This window comes from Zalophus californianus, chromosome 12, assembly GCF_009762305.2.
Source record: "Zalophus californianus isolate mZalCal1 chromosome 12, mZalCal1.pri.v2, whole genome shotgun sequence".
NCBI classification, from domain to species: domain Eukaryota; kingdom Metazoa; phylum Chordata; class Mammalia; order Carnivora; family Otariidae; genus Zalophus; species Zalophus californianus.
Genome location: NC_045606.1, coordinates 92,234,010 through 92,258,047, shown reverse-complemented (window position 1 = coordinate 92,258,047; position 24,038 = coordinate 92,234,010). Strand labels below are relative to the sequence as shown.

The window sequence follows — 24,038 nt, the reverse complement described above, 5'->3', positions numbered from 1 at the left end:
TAGCCATGTCTGGTGCATGGGCTCCTGATTAGAATGTGGAGGACCCCTGTGAGTGCCGATCTTGATGACCACTTGGGTGACAGCATGACGGACACATATCTCGGTGATCACACAGTGTATGCTCAAATGCAGTAACATAAGTTACAGAAACCTAAAAATTAATATTAAAATGTTTTTAAGTGGAAAAAAAAACTGGTTTTGTACTCTAAGTGCAGAAAGTAAGACATTACAGGGTTTTCCTGGTGGCTAGGGACACGTAATTGAGCTCATAGGTATTTGTGATTTTTCAACTCTGGGGTCGGTGTCTCCTCAACCCTCAGGATGAACCTGAGGATCTTGGGCGTGGGCATGGGGCCAGAATTTTGGGGCAAGAATTTTGTTTATTAAAGATGGTACAGGTTTAAAAAGGTTGGGAAATACTGCTGTGGAGTCGGTTTAGTCAAATTTTAAAAAGCCATAAGAGTAAAATTATTATACTAATTCTAAATCCCACTGGCTCAAGATGTGGTAATTTGGTCTCAGGCTGGGCTGAAGCTTTTTTTATATCCAAGTTGGGAAAAATTGCTAAGCAAAATAATAGTTTAAACAAGATTGGAAGGAACAATTTAAAAGTACTCATGTATAATTGATACATCAATTACTCATCATTCATGTGTTCATTAAACCCAGTCTCCTAAGGATACCTATTTTCTTTATGAATATTTGAAATGTGAAAATTGCCTAATTTTTTTTAACATACTGATTCTAGGCTTTACACTTTTGGATTAGTTTCCAACCCATTTAGCTTGTATTTATAAAACATTGCTGTCCTGTGTGTGTATATGCATTTGGTGGTTTTTTTTTTTTTTTTCAGTGTTTGTTCAGAAAAACCTGGTCTATGGCACAGTCAGAAAGGTTTGCCGGAGACCCAGATACGTGTCCCCGCAGGAGGTGAAGGTGAAGCAAGCCTGGTAGGTGGCGTGTATACCGGGTCAGGTGTGCTCTGCTGCACATACAGAAAGCCTCCTCAGACTGGCTAATGCAGTAAGAGGGTTTGTTGGCTTGTGTCACCAAATATGCCAGTGCTCTATCTCCAAGTGCCTAGCCCCACCCCCCAGTACCTTTGTACTTTCCTTCACTTAATACCATAGTGCTGGTGTTAATATCAGTGTTCCAGAAAAGGCCTGAGAATTCATGAAACTGGAAAATCAGGGTACACTTAGCACATTTCAGTGAGAGAAGTATTAGGATGGATCATAAGATGATAAATATAATGCAGGTTTATAGAGAGAAAGATGTCAGAGTATTCTAATTGTGGTGTAGACTAATTTTTTTTTAAGATTTTTTTTTTAAATTTATTTATTTGACAGAGACAGAGATAGTGAGAGCAGGAACACAAGCAGGGGGAGTGGGCGAGGAAGAAGCAGGCTTCCCGCTGAGCAGGGGATCATGACCTGAGCCAAAGGCAGATGCTTAAGGACTGAGCCACCCAGTTGCCCCTAGACTAATTAATTTCTAATTAAAGCATTAAGGTGCCAAACCAAATGCAACATGAAATAAAGGGAAAAAAAACTAAGACACTGGAAAAAATCGTATAATTAGATTTTTTAAATTAACATATAATGTATTATTTGTTTTAGGGGTACAGGTCTGTGATTCGTCAGTCTGACACAATTCACAGTGCTCACCACAACACATACCCTCCCCAGTGTCCAGCACTCAGCCACCCCATTCCTCCCACCCCCCTCCACTCCAGCAACCCTCAGTTTGTTTCCTGAGATTAAGAGTCTCTTATGGTTTGTCTCCCTCTCTGGTTTCATCTTGTTTCATTTTTTTCCTCTCCTCTCGTATGATCCTCTGCCTTGTTTCTCAAATTCCACATATCAGTGAGATCATATAATTGTCTTTCTCTGATTGACTTACTTCACTTAGCATAATACCCTGTACTTCCATCCACGTTGTTGCAAATGGCAAGATTTCATTTTGATGGCTGCATAATATTCCCGTGTGTGTGTGTGTGTGTCTGTGTGTGTGTGTGTGTGTGTGTATGTATGTGTGTATGTATGCATGCCATATCTTCTTTAGCCATTCATCTGTCGATGGACATCTAGGCTCTTTCCATAGTTTAGCTATTGTGGACATTGCTGCTGTAAACATTGGGATGCACATGCCCCTTTGGATCACCACATTTGTATCTTTGGGGTAAATACCCAGTAGTGCAATTGCTGGGTCATAGGGTAGCTCTGTTTTTAACTTCTTGAGGAACCTCCGTACTATTTTCCAGAGTGGCTGCACCAGCTTGCATTCCCACCAACAGTGTAGGAGGGTTCCCCTTTAATTAGATTATTTAAAAAAGATTTATTTATTTGAGAGAGAGGGTGTTTGTGGAAGGGGGGAGGGGTAGAGGGAGAGACTCTCAAGTAGACTCCACACTCAGCACAGAGCCCGACGTGGGGCTCGATCCCACGACCCCTAGATCATGACCTGAGCTGAAATCAAGAGTGGGACGCTTAACTGACTGAGCCACCCAGGCATGCCCCGTATAATTAGATATTTTAACTGTAAGTTTGCAAGTGGTGTTACTGAGTCATAAAGATATTCTTGTGCAGATTTTTCCAGAAACCAAAAAACTTCTTCCTGACTTTAGACTATAGTTTAGAGAATGATTAGGGAACAGTAATAATCTCACTTCTCATATTTTCTCTCTGTTTCCATCTTCAAGTGATTGTATCTTTTTTATAACTTAGAAGGGATCTTTTCAGTAGCTCTTTGGGTTTTTCTGTTTTTAGAGTCAGATTTTGTTACTGGTAGTGTAAGCTGCAGTCTTGGCTTCTAACAAAGCATGTTTGTTGCTCTTTGTTCTCCGGTTGCATCATGAATGAATGCCAGCTCCGATGCTGAGTCACCTGTGGCAGTTGGACCGCTGGCATCTATGTGCCACGAGCTGGGAAAGGCTTGGAGCCAGAGCATCATCTTTGTGGGTAGAAGATTTGTGATACACAATTACAAGGCTGCTTGTTGTGATCTACAAGCCAGTCTAGGCTTGAAGCTGGCTCATCAGTTTGTATCTTCAGTCGAATAGTTGAATCATAGACCTGAGTGTTTGAAAATGTTGAAGTAATAGAAAAATAATGGAATTATATACCAATAGAAAACACCCTTGTATTTCATGGTTTTATGTACTTGAATATCATGGGATACCAAAAACCCAAACATGGATGCTGCAGGCACTAAGTGGCCAGCTTCATCCTCAGGGTGGGTTCCCGTGTGACTACCAGAAGTCACGAGGGGAGCCCCTGTCTTTGTAAGCATTTAGGAGCAGGAGAGGGCCCTCCTGCAGCTGATGGGGCATATTTATGAGCTTGGCTCTGATCAGTCCCCCTCTGAACCAGTAGTTTTAGGCTGAGTGCAGATGTCCCAGGATTGGAGCTGGGAAAAGGGTCCTTCCTGTCCAATCTACATGGCCACATACAGGGGGAGAGTGGCCTGGATGGCAGCAGGTACTACAGCACCAGGTACAGTTGGGTGTGTCACATCCTCAGCTGTTGTCGTCAGCCAGCTACACCTTCCTTTAGCCAGAGAAATCGGGCTCATTTCTGTTTCACGGCGAACTGATAGTTTCTCTGCTTGTTCTTCTGGGGCCCCGCAGATGGACTTCAGTGGTTCTTTTTGTGGAGCATGGTCATTTAAAGGAGTTCCATACTATCAGTCCAAGAAAAAGGTATACTCAATAGTCAGTATCTTCCTCCCTGTTGTCTCCAGTGTTTGCACAATGAGTGGCCATTTACATACATTTCTGATTTATCCTTATCTTTCTTTTTGCAAAAATGAACAAATGTATATACACAAAAGTATTTTCTGATTTCCCTTTTCTTGCACTAAAGGTAGCATTCTATATGTACTGTTCTGTACCTTTTCTTTTCCACTTAAAAATAATTATTCCCGGGGCACCTGGGTGGCTCAGTCGGCTAAGCGCCTGCCTTTGGCTCAGGTCATGATCCCAGGGTCCTGGGATCGAGCCCCACATCGGGCTCCCTGCTCAGCGGGAGCCTGCCTCTCCCTCTCCCTGCCGTTCCCTCTGCTTGTGCTCTCTCTCTCAGCCAAATAAAATCTTTAAAAAAAATAATTATTCCTTTTCAGGACACTGAAGTCTTCTGAAATCTATCTGTCTTCATAGCTCTCTATCACCAATACATACCCTGTTTTATTCAATCTGTCCCCTTTGGAGGGGGTGTTTTGCATTGTTTTAGGTCTTTTGTTGTTATAAGGGAAACGCCACAGTGGATGATCTGGTATACGTGCTGTTTCATATTCATGGAGGTTAAAGTTCTAGAAGGTGAATGCAAATTCCTCTTAATAGGGTTGAACCATTATGCACTTTGCCTCAAGATGCTTGAGGTACCTGTTTGCCTTGGCCTTGCCGACAAGCTGTTGGACTTCCACTCTTCTCATGGGTAGCAAAGGGTGTTACCAGTGTATTTTGATTTGCTTTCTCTTATGAGTGAAGTTTAGTATTTTTTTCCTAACTGTAACAGCCATTTGCCTTTTTCTATGGACAGTTTGTCTTTTTGTTCAATTTTCTGTCAGTCTTTTGGTATTTTTTTTAATACGTTAAGAGCCTTTTATCTACTGGGGAGATCAGCACTCAGTTTCTTATACAAATCACAAACCTTTTCTCTTGATTTCTTAGTTGTCAGCTTTGTTTATACGGTATTTTACCCATGCAGAAATGTTTATTTTTTAGTGAAATGTATCCATCTCTCTTGTGTATTGCTTCTGGATTTAGAGTTTAGTTAACTGTGACTGCTTCTACTTCTGGAAGTTATTTTTGATTTTTTCCCTAATCAGAGCCTACCTTAGATACAGTTTGGAAAAATATGTCGCCTGAGACTGGATGCCTTTTGTTTTCACTGTAACATAGTCTTCAGGGGGCCACAGACACCACACATCAGAAGCAAAAGTGATCACTTTGGTCAAATTCAGACTAAGATATGACTGATTCAGGATCTCCCCACTGACCTGGGAGTCACACAGTGTCCATGCAACCCAGCTGACAGCAGACAGCTGTCATAACTCTAGCAAGCAAGGCTGTTCGGGCCTGTGTGGCCAGCTGGGACTCAGAGGGTGGATCGCTTTCAGAAACAGCTTCTCTGTTTACACAAATGACAGGGTCACAGAGTATGATCTCCACGTTCCAAAGTTATAATACCAGAGTTTGAGGGCAAGTTTGAAATGGCATTTACACATCAGCTCTCTGGTTTAGTTCCTTACTGTCCTTCTAGCCTCCATAAAAATGTTTTATTCATGTGATTGAGTCCTATTTTTTCTTTTCTTGCCACCTTATGGATATTTTTGGTCATTTCATTTTTTTTCCCCCCTTCTACTAGTTTGGAAGTTATACACTGTATTACTTTTTTTTTTTTTTAAAGGCCACACTAGAAATTGTAACGTGTTCTTAGGTATGAGTGGGTCAGTATCTTTGTCCTCCTATCAACTAATGTAAGAGTTCTCATATATCTTACTCCATTAATTTCCTCTCTTGTTTTTTAACTTCATGAAGTACTGTTACTTTATACAATGAATGTTTCGTTAGATTTACCCACATTTTACTGCTTTGTCCTTTCAAATTTTCTTAGATGAAGGTCTGTTGGAAAACTATTTTTGTTTGCCTGAGTACATCCTTATTTTGCCCCCAATCCTGAAAGATATTTTCACTGGTTATAGCATTTTGGGGTGTGGTAATTTTCTCTTGGAACATTGAAGAGGTCATTCCACTGGCCCCTGGTTTCCATTGCTGTGGTTGCAAAATCAGCCGTCAGTCTAACTGGAGCCCCTTTTCCAGACTCACCCTTGTCTTCCTCTCGGTGCTTTTCAGATTGTGTTGGTCTTGCTGTTACGCACTCTCACCCCAGGGTGGCTGGGCATGTGCTTTTATTTATCCTGTTGGAGATTCTTGGGGCTTCTTAGAACTTTGTGTTAGTGAGTCTCCTTTGTTCTCCTTAAAATAGCCTTCAGCCTTTCCTCTCCTCTCTTTTCAGAGCTTTGGTTAGGTTCTGACCAAATCCAGGCCTTCTGTCTCTCTTCTCTATGTCCCAGCTTCTCCCCCATATCTCCCATCCCCTCATTGCTGGGGCCCCGTTCTGGATAACTGCCCTTCCCTTCTCGTTCAGCTCACTCCTATCTCCTCAGGTGGTCTGCCCTGCTTGCAAGCCTGTCCGTGCGAAGAGTGTCTCTTTTACTTCTAGAAGTTCTTTCTGGTTCTTTTTCAAACCCTCCACATCTTTTTATAGTTCAGTTCCTTGCATATATTTTTAAAGTTTGTCTTTTATTTCTTTAAACACAGAAAGAATAATTGTGTTATAATCTTATAATCTTGCCTCATAATTTCAGCATCTTCAGTCTCCACGGTCTGTTTCTGGCTGATTCTTGCTTGTGGGACCCTGGTTAGTTATTTTTAAACTGTGCTGTTTTCCTAGGAGAGTTATTTGTGGGAGTTCTTCGAGGCTTAGGGTGAAGGTACATGTCTCATGCCAGTGGAAACAGAAGGTAGATCTATTGTAGGAAGAACAGAGCATTCTGAAATGGAGTCAGAAGGATTTCGAATTATAGGGACATAGTCCCTGTTCCCAGACCTGTTGGATCACGTGTCTTTTACTTTTATTTATTTTTTAAAGATTTTATTTATTTATTTGACAGAGAAAGAGAGAGTTCACAAGCAGGGGAAGAGGCAGAGGAAGAGGGAGAAGCAGGCTCCCGGCTGAGCAGGGAGCCGGATGTGGGGCTCGATCTCAGGACCCTGGGATCGTGACCTGAGCCGAAGGCAGCCGCTTAACCGACTGAGCCACCCAGGCACCCCGGGTCATGTGTCTTTTAGAACTCAGTCTTTCTTTACTTATATTTTTTGGAAAGATCTTACGGTGCTTATGTTATGTGAAACCTGTAATTAAACATGCTAATATTGCAGCAGTATGAAATAAGCTTAGTCCCTTTAAATAGGATATATACAGACTGCAAATAGCCTCTTAGCAGTTCCTGTCAAACTTCTAGTGTCAGATGAGGTTTCTTTTTTTTTTTTTAAAGATTCATTCATTTATTTGAGAGCATGAGCATGAGTCTTGGGGGAGGGGGAAAGGGAGAGAGAGAATCCCAAGCCGACTCTCTGCTGAGTGTGGAGCCTGACACAGGGCTTGATCTCATGAACTGAGATCATGACCTGAGCTGAAATCAAGTTGGATGCTCAATTGACAGCCACCCAGGTGCTCCTGCCAAATGAGTTTTGACATACATTTTCTAAAATGTTTTTGTATGCCAATTATACCTCTTTGAGGCTGCTTGGAAAAAGAGCTCTTTGAATTTTTAAATTGTGGATGAAAGTTTGTGTGTGCTCCTTTTATCAGATACTCTCTGCCTTCCATGTCTAGGTGTTGAGATACAGGTGAGAAATGGATCCCTCGTGCCTGATTGTTTAGGGTTTGGCCACGTGGGCAAAGACAGACGTGCTCCTACATGGTGGATAGTGTGCTTAGGTGTTTCCTCACCTTTTACCTGCTTTTACAAAATGATAGGCCGAGACCCCAGACTGGTGGTACCAGCTAGTGGCGGCTGCCGATAGTAGATCTGCTTGAGTCTAAGAACAAAATCTCAGTGTTTTTGTTTACATTTTGTAGCAGTGTCAAGTTTCAAGGCCCAAAGAGCATCCCAGACCATTGGGATCCCTCAGCCCTGCCAGACCCTGGCTTTAAGGTATGGGACTCACGCTGCCTTGGGCCATGGAGGAGGGTGTTCTTAGACATAGTGAGTAAGCAGACTCCACCACTGAAGAAGCTGTGAGGCCAGGCTGGGGCTGGAGGGAGGAGCTGTGTGGGGTTTTATTTTTAGGTCTTGGGGATTTTAAGGCTGGATCACCAGGAAGATGGTTGTGGCCCCAAGGGGAAAGGATGTATTGTGGATGAAGGATGATGACCTGGGAATTTCTGGAAAGGGCAGAATTAGGAGCTTAACAGCTGCTTAGCTAATAAGTGTTAGTTTTACTAAGCAAGAAAACAAAACCAGGGGAGGATTTGCGTATGATGAGGGACATGTAGAGGGGAGTTGCTGTTGGAAAGTGCCAGATACCAGAAGACAGGAACACCAATTCACATGGCTCATGTCGGGCCTGCCAGCTGACAAGAGCTACACTGAGTTCTGTAGAGTACTCAGGCCATTGTCCACTACTGCCTCATGTATGTGGGGCCCTCAGACTGCCCTCTGTTGCTGGCCTCCTGCCAAGCACTGTGCAGATGGGCTCTGGGTCTGTCTGCTCTGAGAGCACTCCTCTCGTTGAGTTGTACCCAGACCCCAGCAGCCCAGACATATGTGCGAAGGGCATGCGAGTCTGAACAGCAGTACTCAGTGTCACAGGATGAGGTGACCATATTAAGGGGAATAGGGAAGTCTTCACTGGGTCCACACCTAAGTGATGGCCGATGCTTTTACGTGCAGAAGTAGGGGACGAACATAAAGGTCAATGGAAACTGCATAGGGAAGGAGCCCAGGTCAGGATGGAGGGCGTGCATAGATGCTGGGGAACAGGAGGGAGGTCAGGGCTGGGCTGTGGAGAGCTTGGTTGTGGGGCTGAGCTGTAGGCCATGAGAGGTATGGGAGCCCTTGACAGTCTGGTCCGGGCTGGGCAGGCTGGCCCCCACTTGAGGGAGAGGAGTTTGGTGTCCTCCCATGGGATGGGAGCAAGGAAACCAGAGTCAGTTTCAGTTGCAGGAGCCCTGTGGCCGTTCAGACTGCACTCAGGGTAGGGGAAGGCCATGTACAGAGGGGTTTCCCAGGGATCCCCTAACAGGCTGTCATCTGGCCAAGCCTCGTAGAGCAGGGAACAGGGCGGCTGGTTAAGTGCAGGCTGCAAGTGCAGGAATTTGTGGATTGTCACTGGGCAAAGGTCCGCTGCCCTTGGTCAGGGCCCCTCCTGGTCCCTAGGGGGTGCTATTTCCCAGAGCAAGGCACTGAGGGAGAGGTGGGCTTGGCTGGGAGGATGCAGTAGCCAGGCACCATCCCGCAAGTCTTCTTGGGCTCCTGAGTTGATGCGTGCCCGTCTGCCAGCCTGACCTCTTCCTTAGTGCTCGCAGTGAGGCATGCTCCTGCCGCATGCACTGCTGCCTGTGAGCCTGAACCTGCTATAGTGGGGTTTGCCCCCCTCCGCATTACTGTGTGCACTCCACATTTACTGACACCAACTCTGATCCTGTAGACTATGTAGTCTGCCCTGTGTGGGTACAGAGGAGGAGCGGGAATGTCCTGGGGACACCCGGAGTGGTGCTGATGTGAGCATCACGTGCCTGTCCTTTAGGAGGGTTTCATAGTGAACAACAGACAAGCGACCACAAACTGCATACACCCTACGGCTGGAGAGACTACACCCCTGGGCGAAGGGAGAGTGGTGATCACTGTCTGGGCTTGCTGGCAGTTCTAGCATTTTATGAGCAGCCTTGGGAAGGGACTGATCTATATTTTACACTTTGAGGGTAACAGAGAAAAAATATTTGCTTCCTGCAGAAGATAACCCTCAGTTCTTCATCAGACGAGTATCAAAAAGTCTGGAACCTATTCAACCGTACGCTGCCTTGCTACTTTGTTCAGAAGATTGAGCGAGTCCAGAATCTGGCCCTTTGGGAAGTCTACCAGTGGTACGTGAGGGGCCCACTCTTTCTGGGCTGGTGACCATCCCCTCCAGTACATACGTGGGAGGCTAACTGCTTGCCAAACGTGTCCTGGGTTTCAGGGACAATCTGAGATGGCAGCCACTGCTTGCCCAGTGCTGGTGGCATCGGGAGCTGTGTCCCTGCTTTCCTCCCAATCTCTCCATCTTTATCGCTTAGTGCTGGCACATCCCTCAGAGCTAAGGGGGCTCAAGCTGCCCTGGTGACAGCCAGCACTTGGGCTGGTGCTTTTTGCCTCCCTGTCTGAAGATCAGCAGACTGGTCCATGTCAGCCACCCACACCCAGAGGAAGATAGAACTGTTGTCCTGATAGCCAGGGAGCCAGGCCTCATTTTTGTGCGTGAGAATGAGCATGTTTTTGGGTGCTCAGCGACTTGTCCTTGTAGGGAGATCTGCAGCAGGTCACCAAGGCGGGCCTGGGGTCCTGCTGACCTGTCCCCAGAAGAGGGGTTAGAGCGGTGTCATCTGTACTCTGGGACCAGTGATGAAATCAGGGTAACTGAGGGGGAGAGGGATGGCCCCCCACTGACCAGCATGCTCCAGCTTCCCAGCTTCCCTAGCTAAGCTCCAGGGGAAGCAAGGTGGTGAGGAAGAAGTGGGTCTGGTCTGCTTCGGGAGTTCAAGAAGCGGAAGAGGCCTTGAGCTGTGGAGGCAAAGGCTTCCCTTGTGCTTTTCACCCTGGTCTCACGGGCCTGGACTCAGGATGCTTCTAATACAATGTGTTTTCTTGGGTCAAGTGGCCTGTATTTGACAGCGAGCACCCTCTGCCTCCTGTCCCATGATTCTAGGCAAAAAGGGCAGATGCAGAAGAGAAGCGGAGGGAAGGTGGTCGATGAGAGGCAGCTGTTCCATGGCACCAGTGCGAATTTCGTTGATGCCATCTGCCAGCAGAACTTTGACTGGCGGGTCTGTGGTCTTCATGGTACTTCCTACGGCAAGGGTAAGGGCAAAGGTGGCCCTGCTGACAGAACCTGGCTTTTCTCCCAGCGCCTGGGAAACCCTTCTAAAGCAAATTGATGGAGGGCATGGGGGAACCTGTGTGAGTTGATGAACTGGGTCAAACTCCGTGAGTTATGGACTCCTGGCCCTGTGGGGGGGGGTGCCCAGCTGGTGGCACCCTTCCTCTCTGTGTGCAGCCAGGAGCCTCACCCAAGGTTCCATCAGGAGCAGCCCTGCTCGGGCTGGGCTTTGTGTCCCTGTGGAGTGGAGGCCCTGGAGATGGTGAGCATGGGTGGGGGGAGGAGAGCAGGTGCCTTCCCAACCCCAGGTCTGGCCCCGGACCGTGCCCACGTGATCGTCAGAATGGGGATCTGAACACTTGAGATCCCAGTTGGAATGGGAGTTAGCTGTTTTCCTGTGTTATTTTTAAGCTTTATTTGGAAATAATTTCAAACTCACAGGGAAGTCTCAAGAATATTTTAAAAACTGCATAAATTTTACCTAGATTCATCAGCTTTAACCTTTTGCTGCATTGGCTTTATTTCTTTGGACCCATTTGCACGTAGGTGGCATACATCATGCCCTTTCCTCCTTGAGTGCCTCTTAAGAATAAGGACGTTCTTTGCTGTAACCATGACATGGTTGCTAAGTTGAAACTTCTCATATGATGCGATGCTGTAGTCAGCAGCCCCTCTTCCGACTCCATCACTTGTCCATCAATCAGCCTTAATCAGGTGTGGCAACAGCTGCGGGGGCAGGATGGATGGAAGCCAGTGGTGGGTCATATATCCGAATGTGTGTGTGGCAGCCTCCAATGCAGGTCCCATTTGACAGGCTTTGGAATTCTCGATGCAGGGCTGCTGGTGGCTACAGTGCTCCATGTATGGGATCTTATGCTGTTTCTGCACCAACCCTATGAGGCTTGCAAGACAGCCCCATTTTAGAGCTGAGGAAGCTGAGGTTTGGGGGCTAGGGAGTGATGTGCCCAGGGGACTTTTAGGATTTGAGGGACCAAGTCAGAACTTGAGTTTTCTCTCTCAAAGTTTGGTGATGCCTCTGATGCCCTTCATGAGAGAAGAGGCTGGAGAAATGGGAGGACAGGAAAGCAGAGGCATCACCTGGCTGACGGGACACCCTAGACTCCCCTTCCAGGCTGCGGGCTACCCCCCGCCACCCAGCTGAGCCCACATGTGTCCTTGCAGGGAGCTACTTTGCCCGAGACGCCGCATATTCCCACCACTACAGCAAATCTGACACCAAGTCCCACATGATGTTCCTGGCCCGGGTGCTGGTGGGGGAGTTCATCCGAGGCAACGCCTCCTTCGTCCGCCCCCCGGCCAAGGAGGGCCTTGGCAACGTCTTCTACGACAGCTGCGTGAACAGCATGTCCGACCCCTCTATCTTCGTGGTCTTCGAGAAGCACCAAGTCTACCCGGAGTACGTCATCCAGTACTCCAGCTCCACCAAGCCTGTGGGGGGGATTTCCACCTTCTTCTCCTTGGCGTCTTTCTTTGGGGGCCGGCAGTGAGCCTGCCAGGGTGTTTTTAATGCCTTTCAGGCCTGTCTTCCTTGGAGTAGCTATTGGGGAAGGTGTGTTTTTTTTTTTTTTTTTTTTAAACAAAAACTTTTAATGAACTGTTCATTTAATGTTGACTTCCTGATGAAGTTACATTCTTAATCTCTCACTGGTAATGGTTTTTGGTTTTAAGCCACTCTTGGGCTAGTTACTAGACTAACCAGAAGTGATTATAGGTGGTCCTGTTAATTGCCTTTTACTAGTGTGTTAAAGTTTTATTACTTACATTCTTTGTTGACTTTGCGGCTGATTGGCACCAGGCACAGAGTTTCTAGATACTATTTTATGGATTGATTTTAAATTTAAGTTCCTGTCTCTGCAGTGAGTCATTTGTTTTTTCAGGGTCTCAGTGGCATCTTGTTTAATTTTTTGTCAAAATGACAGAGTAGCCATCAGTGCAGGAGGCCTCCCTGTCTCTTGCTCTGGCTCTAATTCAGGCACCTCTTCTCCTGGGCTTCTGGCCTTGGAGTCGGCCCATCAGTCACAGCGTGAGAGCAAGTGGCTACTGTGTGGCGTCACTGGGGCCCTGTCGCGGGGTCCACATCATTCAGTGGAAGGTGACCAGGATGAGTGGCTGCCAAGGACCCCTGGGCTCTGCCCACGAAGGCCCATTCCCACATCTAAGCACACTGGACACCCTCTGAATGTGGGTTTTCTGTTCCTCTGAGATTTGAATACCTGTGCTGCAAATGTCACAACGGAGAATGGAAATAAAGGAATATTTATCTGAAGTGGGTGACAACCAAAGTTCATTCTTCAGCATCTATTTATCGAGCACCTGTGGGGTACAGACACTTTTCTGGGTGTTGGGATGTAACAGAGCCCCCAGTACTGGCCTTGGGGGCTGTGTGTGGACTTATCCTAAAGCTGATGAACCTGAAAGTTCAGGACCACTCACTTGCTGGGGCTTCTTCCACAACTGTAAGAGGGGCCCTAACTATATGGCCACATGGTCCTACATCTCCATTAAATTTGCAAAAGTTACATATTCATATTTTTTTTCTTTCCCCCAACCGCTATGAATTTCAAGTTCCACAAAACCCAGATTGACTACTGAGCAGAGTGTGTCGTGGACATGGAGGGGTGGGTGCGTTCTGAGTGTGTCTTGCACACATAGCAGTCGATGGGAGTCTTTTTTTTTAAAAAGATTTTATTTATTTATTTGACAGTGAGAGAGGGAGAAGCAGGCCTTGTGCTGAGCAGGGAGCCCCATGTGGGGTTAGATCCCAGGACCCTGGGACCATGACCTGAGCTGAAGGCAGCCACTTAACCAACTGAGCCACCCAGGCGTCCCGTCGATGGGAGTCTCTGCTGGGCACTGGCTGGCTCTGCTCCGGGGAGGAGGGGTGGGCAGGGCAGCTCTGTGTCAGGAGGTGGCTCTCCTGTTGGTCTCTGGGTTCAGTCCTCAGCAATGGGCTCCTCCTCCTCCTCCCTTACACCCTTCTTGCCCATTCCCCCACCTTCCTAATACAGTGTGTCCACTCCACGGGATGCCTCCGCTTCTGTCACTTTGTCCTCAAGTTCTCAGATCCAAGGCTGTTGAGTTTTTCCATCTTTGGAACAGGTGTAGGGAATGCCCTGGAACCTTACACAGGTCAGCTAATCAAGGCAGAGAGCAAGTGAATTCTATGACCAGAAAAATGTAGTAACAGCAGTACTACCTTACCCACCTGCTGGGCTAGTCACCTGGTTGTACATGGTATGATTTTCAGAGCCACCAAAATATTTACCCTATACCCTGACTGATCCTGAAATTTTATTCATTGCTTTTCGATTGAGTCATGGTCCTACTACAGTGTAGGTGGGGGGTGGGGAGCAGAGGGGTGTCAGGGAGAACCATTAAATCAGGTGCTTGCCTCCTAAGTCTTAAATGTAAATGATCCCATGCTCATTAACCATCTGGCTGCTGGGAGCTGAATGGTGGGCAGCAAGGATGGTCCATTGGGGAGTGTGGGTGGGATGGATGTCTGGAGAGATCTGGTGTGGGAGGTGATCACATGCTCCAGAAAAGGCAGTTGAGCTACGAAGACTGCAGGGGCCCTGGATTTGCTCAACTTTCAGAAAGCAAGCCAGGAAGAACACCTACTTGGACCTGAAATTTGAGAGACGGACGGGGTCCGTGTGACCAGGTTGTGGGATCAGGGGGGTGGGCTGGTGATGGGATGAAGTCAAAATGATGGTAACTCTCGGTGCAAAGAGGCGGTGGCACCCAGGGCAAGTGTGTGTGACTGACTAGTCACGAGGACCTGGCTGAGATCCAGCTAAAGGTCCTGTGGAGGGTCTAGTCCGTGCCATCTTCTGCCCCGTGGTAGCTGGCATTGCACATGGATGGTGGGATTTCAGGGGAGCTAGGGATTGTGGGTTGAAACAGTGGAAGGGCCGAGTCCAGCAATTCTAGAACATGAAGAAACCTCACTGCTGTGTCTGAAGATGGGAAGCACCTGGACAGAGAAGGTGAGGGAAGCCAATGGATGGAGCTGATGGGCCAGGGGCGCCGGGCGCAGGCTGTGCTCTGAGGAGGGAGCCAGGTGCTCCGTTGGGCCCTTCTTGAGGATGAGGCTCTGTGATGGCCATAGAGGGTCGGGGCTGGGAGATGGGCAGGCCAGTCAGGAAGGGCAGATGGGTCACCAGGAATGGGAACGTGTGGCTTTCTCCAATGAGTCTGAGCCCTAGGACCAGACATCTAGAAGGGGCTGGGGCCCAGACAGGAGCAGTGGTGAGAGTGAGGGTGGAGAGAGAGCTGTGTGATGGGCTGGCTGGGCAGCTCCTAGGGCTGGGACTGCGCTGGGGGACAAGGCTGCCTTCCTGTCTCCGGGGAAGGACTTTGGGGGAAGCATGGGGTCTTCTGGGCTGGAGTGGGAGAGGACCCAACGGCAGAGGCAGCATCCACAGCCGTGGATACGTGGAAACCTCTTGTGCCAGCTCTCCTGGAACAGCCTAAAAGGTGGGTCAGCGTCTGGGCAGCCATGCTTCCTGGCTCCTGCTTGGAATGCTATCTATAGGACATTCAGCCTCTTCATGCTGCTCAGATGGTGCAGAGGAGGGGGCTTTGATCGAGGTCAGCTGCCCCGTTTTACAGATGAAGACACAGAGGCACAGGGACGTGGGAAGACCAGCAGCCACAGCCACACGTGGCTGGTGGCAGATGTGGGATTCAACTTGAGAGCCCTTCTCAGCAACACGATAGTTTTGACAAATTCGCTTCTACATTTTGACTCTTTGATCAAAATTAAGAGAAGGTCCGATGCCTACATTTCAGTCTCTCTCACTCTTCTGCGTATTAAAACCTTATAAAGTTAGTATTTTTTTTAATATAAAGTTAGTATTATCCTACCTAGGAAAATCAAAGCATAAGAAAGCTTTTGAGCCACTGTTGAAGCTGGGCTTCCGATAAATGTCATTTTTTAAGTCACATGCCCCGAGTGCACCAGAAGCTGAAGAGGCCCAGGAGCTGGTGCTGTCAGGGCAGCTCACCTGAGCGTCCCCGTGTCCTCTGCTCTATAGATGCCTTCCATCCTGAGGCCAGGACTTCCTTCAAAACCCCGAGTTCTCATTTTGACAAAATTACATTTTTTTGCAGTGGTTCATACATCATCAGCAAAGTCAAAACTAAGGGCAACAAACATTTATTAAGCATTTAGGAAATGTTATATAAAGACCTCTTTTATACTTGCATGTAAGGGACCCTTTCAATTGCTTCAGTGATGTTTTTGCTCAAAATCTGAATTTCCACATGAAGGTTTTCTTTGAATCTGGGAGTGTCCTCATAACACTGTCAGCGGGAGACAATCTTGATGTAGACACCATTCTTTGGACCTAGGGCAGATTTGGATTCTAGCTGCAGTGGTACCTAAAAGAGAGATGAAGAGACTGGTTACAGCTTACTGCATCTACAGGGAAACTTCTTTGGAACTGGGCCTGGGGTTGTGGAAATGAGAGACAGCAGGGGTGAGTGAGCAAAGCAGCCTCCCTAGCATGGCCTTGAGAAGCCAGCAAAGCTGCATCTCAGGGACACGGGGTGCTGGGGCCCCAGCAGCACACTGGTGCCTGACCCTCTTTCCTGTGTTAATAAAATGCCGCCGGTGAGTAAGGAACTTAGCATTTATCCTCCCAAGAAGCCTGCATAAGAAGTAGTAGTATCTCACTTTGCAAAAGAAGAAATGGAGGTTCAATGAGGCCAAGTGACTCGTCCAATGTCACACGACTGGGAAGTGAAGAGCAAAGCCTCAAACTCTCTCACTTCCCCTCCTCTCACTCCCCGGTGCCCTGGTGGTAACTGAGCAGCCCCCTCTCTTTCCAAGGGGCTTTGGGAGAGTGGCTTCTTACTGTCCCCTTCTCATGTGTGCCGTGCTCTAGCCTCACTGCCATTCAGAAAGCTTTCCTCATTAACTTACAAGGCAGATTGATGGTGGACTGGAGACTTGGAAGAAAAGCCAAAGAATTACTCAAGAAGCAGCGTGTCCCCTTGAGTCCTGGGTAAAATGATGGTTCAATGGCTAATGTGAATGAACGATTTAAGGGAAAGAAGAATCACCGGGCCTTAGTGTTGGGGTCTTGGTGGGCTTTTCAGATGTCTTCGGGGGCTATAGTTCAGATAGGAGACAAGTTATATCACCAAGAAACAAGATGAACTAAACTTGTGCTATCCCGTATGGTAGCCAGTAGCGCGCGTGGCAACTGAGCATTAGAAATATGCTTAGTGCAAATGAGGGGCTGAGTTTTTTACTTGATTATTAAAGTTTACGTAGCCACATATGACTAGCAGCTACCGAATTAACACCAGTCTAGACAAACTGGAAACACCATTGGACTTCCAAAAAGGAATCAGTTGGAGCTAGCAAAGTCAGGGAGGGCTTCCTGGAGGAACGGACACCTGAGGTGGGGCTAGGAATGGGAGAAGCCCTGTAAGCAGGACTTCTCAAGGGCCACTTCGGGATCTGAGGGTACACCAAAGGATCTGGAAGATGGGATTAGGCTGGGGCCAGGGAAGTGGGGGCGGGGAATGGCATTCCAGCTAGGGAGGAGTGGGTAGAACCCTCCCAGAGTGGGAAGTTGGGGCAGAAAACACAAAGTGGGCTCAGACGAGCTCTCTGTAGATCCAGGAGGCTCAGGGACTCATGCCTGGTTCTTGAGCTGGGGAATGCCAGGCATAAGCAGGGTTTTGGGACAAATGCTCCTGTACTGTTTGTCAAGATCAAGGGGAAATGACACAAACCCCAAAAGGAAGTCCTGCACACACGGAACACCTCAGTCATTAGGGGGCCTGCCCTTCTCTCTGCTGGTTTGGCTCTGTGTTCCCAATTTGCCCCTCCCTCTCTCCAGCCTTGAACCCAGTCTCTGTTTGTCAGAGGCAATGCCACTCTCGGTTGTCCATTTCATCACTGTGTACTTAGTACCTGTCCCCATTCACGCTCGTGTCCGGCTGTGCAGAGGGCTCCTGAACAGGCATGGAGGGGGCACCATGTTCAGGCTGTGTAGGCACAGCAGACACCGCAGAGAGGCAGCTAGAGGGAGAGGAAGCAGGGAGGCTTGGGGGGTGCGCCAGATCTGGTTGGAGCCCGTTTCTTCGCTCCCTGGCTAGTCATTCATTTGCTCTTTGAACATTCGTTCAGTGAACGCGTGAGCACCTGCGCTGGTCCTCGTGCTGGAGACTGCAACAGTGAATAGGACAGACTTGGTTCCTGCCCTCACAGAGCCTGCAGCCCAAGTGCGTGGCCTCAGGCAAGTGACTTAACCTCTCTGAGCTTTATTTTAGCTCCTCACCTGAAGAATGGGAATAATACAACCTACTCTGGGGGATCCCTGGGTCCTCTTCGCCGAACAGGGAAGAGCTCCAGCCTCGCAGGCGCAGCCTCGCAGAACAGACGGGGTCCGTCGTAGCAATAGGAACGCAGACTCAGGTTCTGTGCGAGGCGCGTACCTGCGCACTTGGGCGGACCCATTCAACCCTCACACAACAGGAACGGGGAGAAGGTGTGATTATTCCCACCCCCCTCACACTGATCCGGAGGAAATGGCCCGGCACGGAGAGCCGGGGTGAGGACCGCCCCCTCCCTCGGCGCCCCGAGCCGCGGCCTCACCCGCGTCTCCGCGCAGGCCTCGAACCGGAACCGGCGCAGGACGCGCAGCAGCGTCAGCTTGACCTCCAGCAGCCCCAGCCGCACCCCGAGGCAGCTCCGCGGGCCCGCCCCGAACGGCAGGTACGTGAAGGGACGTCGTCGTCGCTGCGCCTCGGCCTTGAACCTGCGGGGCGGGGGGTCGGGCGGTCAGGGTAGGCCCCGGGACACCCGCCTCCCTTCCCGGGGGTGGGGAGGAGGACCTCGTCAGCCCCTCGCAGTGGCCGAGGGGCCCCTTCATCTGAGGCCAAGCTCCCAGCACATGGGCCTGAACCCCGTCTCCGGCAACAGCCCTCGAGCTGTCCCTGAGCTTCCGTCCTGCCCTCTCCGCAGTCCCGCAAAACCCTAGACGGACTGCGAAGGAGAAGGATCGCCTGGAAGGCCCTCTTGGCCCTGCCCCCCACCCAAGAACTGATTGTGTTGTTAATGAGCCTGAAGGCGCGCTAGGATCCACCAGGATAAAAGTCTTAAGAATCCACAGCCCTCACCTGGGCCTGTGGCTCCAAATTCCCCACGAACCAGAGCGGGACACCGGGCGTCACCAGCTCCCTGAGCAGAATCCCTGGGGACCAGCCCTGCCTGGAGGCGGCGTCATGCACGTTTATCCGCCGGCTCCCCTGCCCACACTTGCCTCTCTGGTTCCAGCGGTGAAACTGGAACCACTGGGGGCTTTTTGTGTTTGGGCCAATGCAGGAATTCTCCTACCTGCTGTCACATAGCATTTGCCACCTGTGCTCTGGGACAGTAGAGCTGGGTGCCCACGCTGTCTTATAATAGCCAGCTCACTTCGGCTTCAGCCCTGGTGCTCGATATTCACTGTGTTCAGGGAGAAATTATTTATCTCGGTCCCCCGGCCCATGGCTTCCCAGGGGCGGGGTCCTAGGGGTGGGGTCTCTTTCCACAGGAATTTGAAATTCCTCAAGGTGGAAACAGGGTCTGTCTGCCCAGCCCTCCTCATTGCCAGATCACACCAGGGAGGGATAGCCATTGATTCGGATGAGGAGGGTGTGGATGCCTGCTCAGACATTTTCAACCCGGGAGCCTAGAAATGAAATGTAGACAATGGACCCAATCCATGTAGGGGACCAAGGAGTGGGGATCCGGGTCTACCTTGTTAGCACAGCTGGATCTCATGAGTTCGGGGAGAAATTGCTGTGATTACTCTTGTTTTGGGACAAGCTCCAATTTTTTTTAAAAAAAGGAAATGTTTTGTTACGTTCCAGGGCACACCAGCAATTCGATCCTGTGTCCTGTTTCTTGGCTTGAACGGAGGACACCCGTTAGAAATTGCCCTGTTACTTGCACGCAGGGCTGCTGAAATGCAAAATCTCTGCATTCTGTTCGGGGCTTTTAAAAATGGTACAGTTACGTGCTTTGGAAATTATGCCTCTCGAGTATCTATTTGCCATGACTTTTAACTGTTTGGGGACAACTTTACTAAATCTTTGTCTCCCCTTGGCTGCCTCCCCCAAGTGTCTTACAGTCGCGTCGCCCATTCGAAGGGACTGAGCTCACCTCTCCGGGTTGAAGGTCTCGGGTTGTGGCCAGTACTCAGGGTCGTGGTGCAGGGCGCCCACGGCCACCTCCACCACGGTGCCCGCGGGGATGTGTTGCCCCCGCACCTCGCAGTCCCGCGCCGCCTCCCGCGTGAACCTGTGGGGACACGTCGGTCACCCCTGCCTTGATGCACAGCAACAAGCAGGGCTTGCCGGCAGCGCGCTGGGGCAAATGGGGTCTGAGCCTGAAGTGTGGATTGGGGGTAGGGGGACAGGAGGCCCAGCCCCCTTGCAGGGGTGACCAGGATGGTTTCTACCCCCTCCCCCTTAACCTACTGCCCACAACCCTGAAGCCTCCAAGCTCCTTAGACTCCTTTGGCCCTCAGTGAATGTGCCTTCCTCCATCAGGCCTGACGAGTTCTCTTAGGCCTGACTGGGGGAGCACGGGTACCTTTGAAGGGCTTCTTCCTGTGGGGGGGCTTGCAGGGTTATGGCCCTGGCCACACTTTCCCTCATCTTCCGTCCATGGCTAAGCCTCTTTAAATGGCCCTCGCCCACCCCCTCGCTTTACCTAAAGGAAATTTGGGTTTGAACATCTGATCTCCATTCATTGTCTGTGTCACTAGGGGTAACTTCTACTGAGGACAAAACTTCTGGTCAGATTGTTTACCAAATGCCATGGCACAGTCCCTTTTACACTGTATTTTTAAGGGCCAGACTATACATGTTTGCACACAAATATAAAATTTCTGGGAGAATACCTGAACTTCCACCATGATTTCTTCTAAGGGATGGGACTGGGCTGGAGGATGGCAGGGGACCAGAGGTGCCAACTTTTTCTTCAGATCCTTCTGTATTGTTTAGTTTTTTTTTGGTTTCTGTATTTTTTTTTAAGTACAAGCCTACTATTTTCATAATACAGATAATTACTTTAAAAATTAAAAAATTATGCTGGCTTTTATTTCAAATTATAGGGCTGGACTTTCCTAAATATCTCAGGGGAGATAAAATTATTTTACTAATTACCATTATATTCTGTTCTCGCTTATAAAAAAGAAGAGCAACCTGAGGCTCCTGGCAGCCTTCATTCCTCTGTCAGGAACCTTTAATATAACAAGAGAAGCCAGGACTTGGGGACCGCCATTCAGATCCTAAGCTACCAATGCTATTAATATGTGCTTAGAGCTGGTAATGAAACACCAGTGCTCAGATCAGAGCAAGCAGGTCGGGGGCTCTGATATGTGCAGCCTCGGTTCTAAAGGAGTCAAACTAGGCTCGACCCTGACATCCTCTTCTTTTTCATCTTTACTGGAAATTTCTTGGACCTGGATCCAAGCCCCTTAGAAGCCAGAAAATAGGACTTTCCCTTCTGTACACGGTTGGGCCTCCTGTCTGGCTAGGCCAGGCCATATCCAAGGCCAGAAAAATCTGCTGAATTATACTGCATGGAATCCTGGATTCACATTAATAATACTTCAACAAGAGTTGGTATGTTTTCTACAGGGGCCATTCTGAGTTTTTTTTGGTGGATAATGGTGATCAGTCAAGGTGGCGTCAGGGCCTGGGAAAAGTCAACGCACTTTTCTGAGATTAAAATAATAAAGTAGAATAAAATAAATAAAATTCACATTCTATCTGTATTCACCCCCAAATCTGTTGCCTGGGCTGAAGCGAATTGGCCTGTCGTCTGGCTGAGAATAATGATGGCTTGGCTCTCTCCTTTCTGTTGTTTGTTAACAGAAGTCCGCAGAGCTGACAGGATTAAAAATTCCAGCAGAGTAGGTATGGAGGAGGTTGAGGCCCAGGAGCTCGTGGCTTGCCAGGACCGGAGCAGGCCGGAAGCTGGCCCTTCGCCTGGAAGGTCAGTCCTTGCTTTCACCTCATACGTTAGGTGACATACGACTTAGAGTGTGCAGCTTTTCAGAAGTTTTGTCCCACTGTTTCTCACCACTCGTGGGGAGGAGGGGCGCCGAGCAGGCATTGTGTGCCCACTGAACATCCAGGAAGCAGAAGTGCAGAACAGCACGGTGCTTACCCGAGGTCACACAGCCCACGAAGGGTGGAGGTGTGAGACTCTCGACTTTCTGTCTAAAGTTGTTCTGCAGGTACGGAGCACTGGTACTCTATGTGACCTGATGAGGGAGTCAACCAGTTCATCCCAGTTCCCTCATTTCTGTCCTGCCTTCAAGTGAGATCACCCACTGCTGGTTCCCTGCAGCCGTGTGGCCACCTTCTACGCAGTACTCTTTCTAAAGTTTCTAAGGGTTACTCAGAGAATCGATCAGAGCATTTGGGTGTTGAAGAGCCTGTTCACTTTGTCACTCAGCGCATCCCTGCTACAAGGTCTCACGCGCTGAGTTCTTGATTGAGTTTAGATCCAGGAAAGGACCTATCTTTGATCACTTTATAGACTTTCCTCCTGCCAGAGAATGCGCCTGTTCAACTCGGCTGGTTTTCCTCTCTGGCAGGAGCCGCGGCACCCGAGTGGGGACCTGGCCCCCCTTATCGGCCCTCTCTGGGGTCCCGTAAAGGCCTCTTCCCCCTGGACGGCCTTTGTTCTATCACTGAATGTCTTATTTTGAGCTTCATTTTAATGTGTATAGGAGCTGCAGTTCCCTTGGAAGGAAGCTGGATATAAATCATTAAAAAAGCAAGGATTGGATGACGGTGTGCTCTGTGGCTCCCAAGGAAATCAGGGAAGGCCCACAGAATCAGTCTGAATGCTGGCGTCAGGAGAGTGGCCCGGCAAGTCCTGGGGTTTCAGGACCTCATGCTTGAGGACCATGTGATTCCACTCACATTTCTGGAGTTCTCTATATTTGCTCCGGGTCCGAACACTTTGGACAATATCTATAATCACACTCTGTATGATGTTTTTGGTTTGGAATATAGTGAGATATCTTCAGAGCATCCACATTTTCTCTTTTAGAATGGCAGAAGATACCTCCCTATGGATGATGGGGTATACTAATTTTTAGACATGCAGAGTGGAACTTATGATAGGTTAAATGCTTTGTGTTGCTTCTTGTTTCTAGAACCTGAAATCTGGTCACTGTTTCCCTCCCTAAAGGCCTGGGGGCCCAAGTTAAGATCCTGTGCTCCATGTGTTGCCTTATTTAAGGGAAGCTGGAAAGAAGCAGAAGACCTGATTCCTGCTTTCGAGGCACTTACGGGTTGGTGGTGTGAGCAGATGTCCACGGGCGAGATGTTGCAGAGGGGATGAGAAGTGTCTAAGAATGTAATAGGAAGTACAGTTTGCTCGAAAATGCTGGGGGAGGAGAGGCAAACTGCCCAGGGTAGTGAGTGTCAGGTTGGAGCTCAAAGGATGGGACAGGGGTGGGTGGCTGGAGAGTGAGGAGCAGCCTCCCAGACTTTGGAAGTTTCCCCCTGGAACGTCAGCTCCAAGGGCAGGGGTTTTATCTGTTTTGTACACGGCTGATTTCCCCGTGCTTGGCCCAGCATTCGACTCAATAAATAGTTGCCAAATGAAAGAATGGACAAACAGATGAACAGGCAGGAGGACTAGCAAATGCCATTGAAGGCTAGGAGGCCAAGGAGATTGGCTTGAGTTGGGGAGGGAGGTCATGTTAAGAATAGACCAGTGACCCTTTGAGAAGGTAGTTAGTGTAGAGGAAAATGAGCCAGCATTTACTGCTATGGTCACTCTATAGAGGGCATTGAAACCCAAGAAACCCAAGACTCAGGCCTTGCCCTCCAGGAACCTGAGAACAGCATTCTCAATAACGCAGGTGGTGACAGACCGAGGACTGGTGAGGAGCCTAGACAGTGATGTCCCGGAAGGGCCTTTGGGGTGCGGGGGCCTGGGCAGGGGGAGGAGGTGGGGGAGCTCAGGCATACCTGAAAGCCGGTGGGTAAATCCTCAAGGTCTCTGCGATCACCATGTCCAGGTAGGGCAGGCCTTCCTGGAGGCTGCTGTAGTCAGGGGCCGTCTGGTGGTGGTGGTGGTGGGGTGACAAATGAAGAAAGTTGAGTCACGCTGAGTCCCACAGCTTTCTGACTTCTCCATTAGCTTTAGAGTCCTGCTCCGACTTAGCAGGCTCATAAACAGAGACTCGGCAAAATGCAGTCAGTACAATCCAAGCTGCGTTAGGTCAGCACCCTGCGTGTTCCCTTGGACTTGTGTCGTGGTGCTGTATGTTACTGCGGACCAGCCCGGCCAGCCTGGGACTTGGGGACCTTGGAGTGTCCTACAGAGAAGTTTGGT

The 24,038-nt window shown here is 49.1% G+C and overlaps 2 protein-coding genes across 5 annotated transcripts in view; one reads left to right on the top strand and one right to left on the bottom strand.

Moving 5' to 3' along the window:
* PARP12 (poly(ADP-ribose) polymerase family member 12) overlaps positions 1-12,932 on the top strand; it is a 39,101-nt gene extending 26,169 nt beyond the window's left edge. The window contains exons 8-12 of the mRNA XM_027574782.2: positions 854-950; positions 7,647-7,722; positions 9,523-9,653; positions 10,475-10,626; positions 11,828-12,932. Coding sequence (XP_027430583.1) covers positions 854-950; positions 7,647-7,722; positions 9,523-9,653; positions 10,475-10,626; positions 11,828-12,153 — 782 coding nt within the window. The 3' untranslated portion in view covers positions 12,154-12,932. The remainder of the gene's footprint in view (positions 1-853; positions 951-7,646; positions 7,723-9,522; positions 9,654-10,474; positions 10,627-11,827) is intronic.
* A 2,838-nt stretch (positions 12,933-15,770) lies between these two features.
* The window catches only part of TBXAS1 (thromboxane A synthase 1), a 158,419-nt gene continuing 150,151 nt past the window's right edge, over positions 15,771-24,038 (bottom strand). For 2 of the 4 annotated variants that reach the window (XM_027574594.2, XM_027574595.1), the window contains exons 10-13: positions 23,672-23,763; positions 19,833-19,970; positions 18,282-18,444; positions 15,784-16,051 (exon numbers count right to left, since the gene is read on the bottom strand). In XM_027574594.2, coding sequence (XP_027430395.1) covers positions 15,977-16,051; positions 18,282-18,444; positions 19,833-19,970; positions 23,672-23,763 — 468 coding nt within the window. In that variant the 3' untranslated portion in view covers positions 15,784-15,976. Of the gene's footprint in view, positions 16,052-18,281; positions 18,445-19,832; positions 19,971-23,671; positions 23,764-24,038 lie in introns of all 4 variants that reach the window. The other 2 variants (XM_027574592.2, XM_027574593.1) reach the window with 2 other exon arrangements.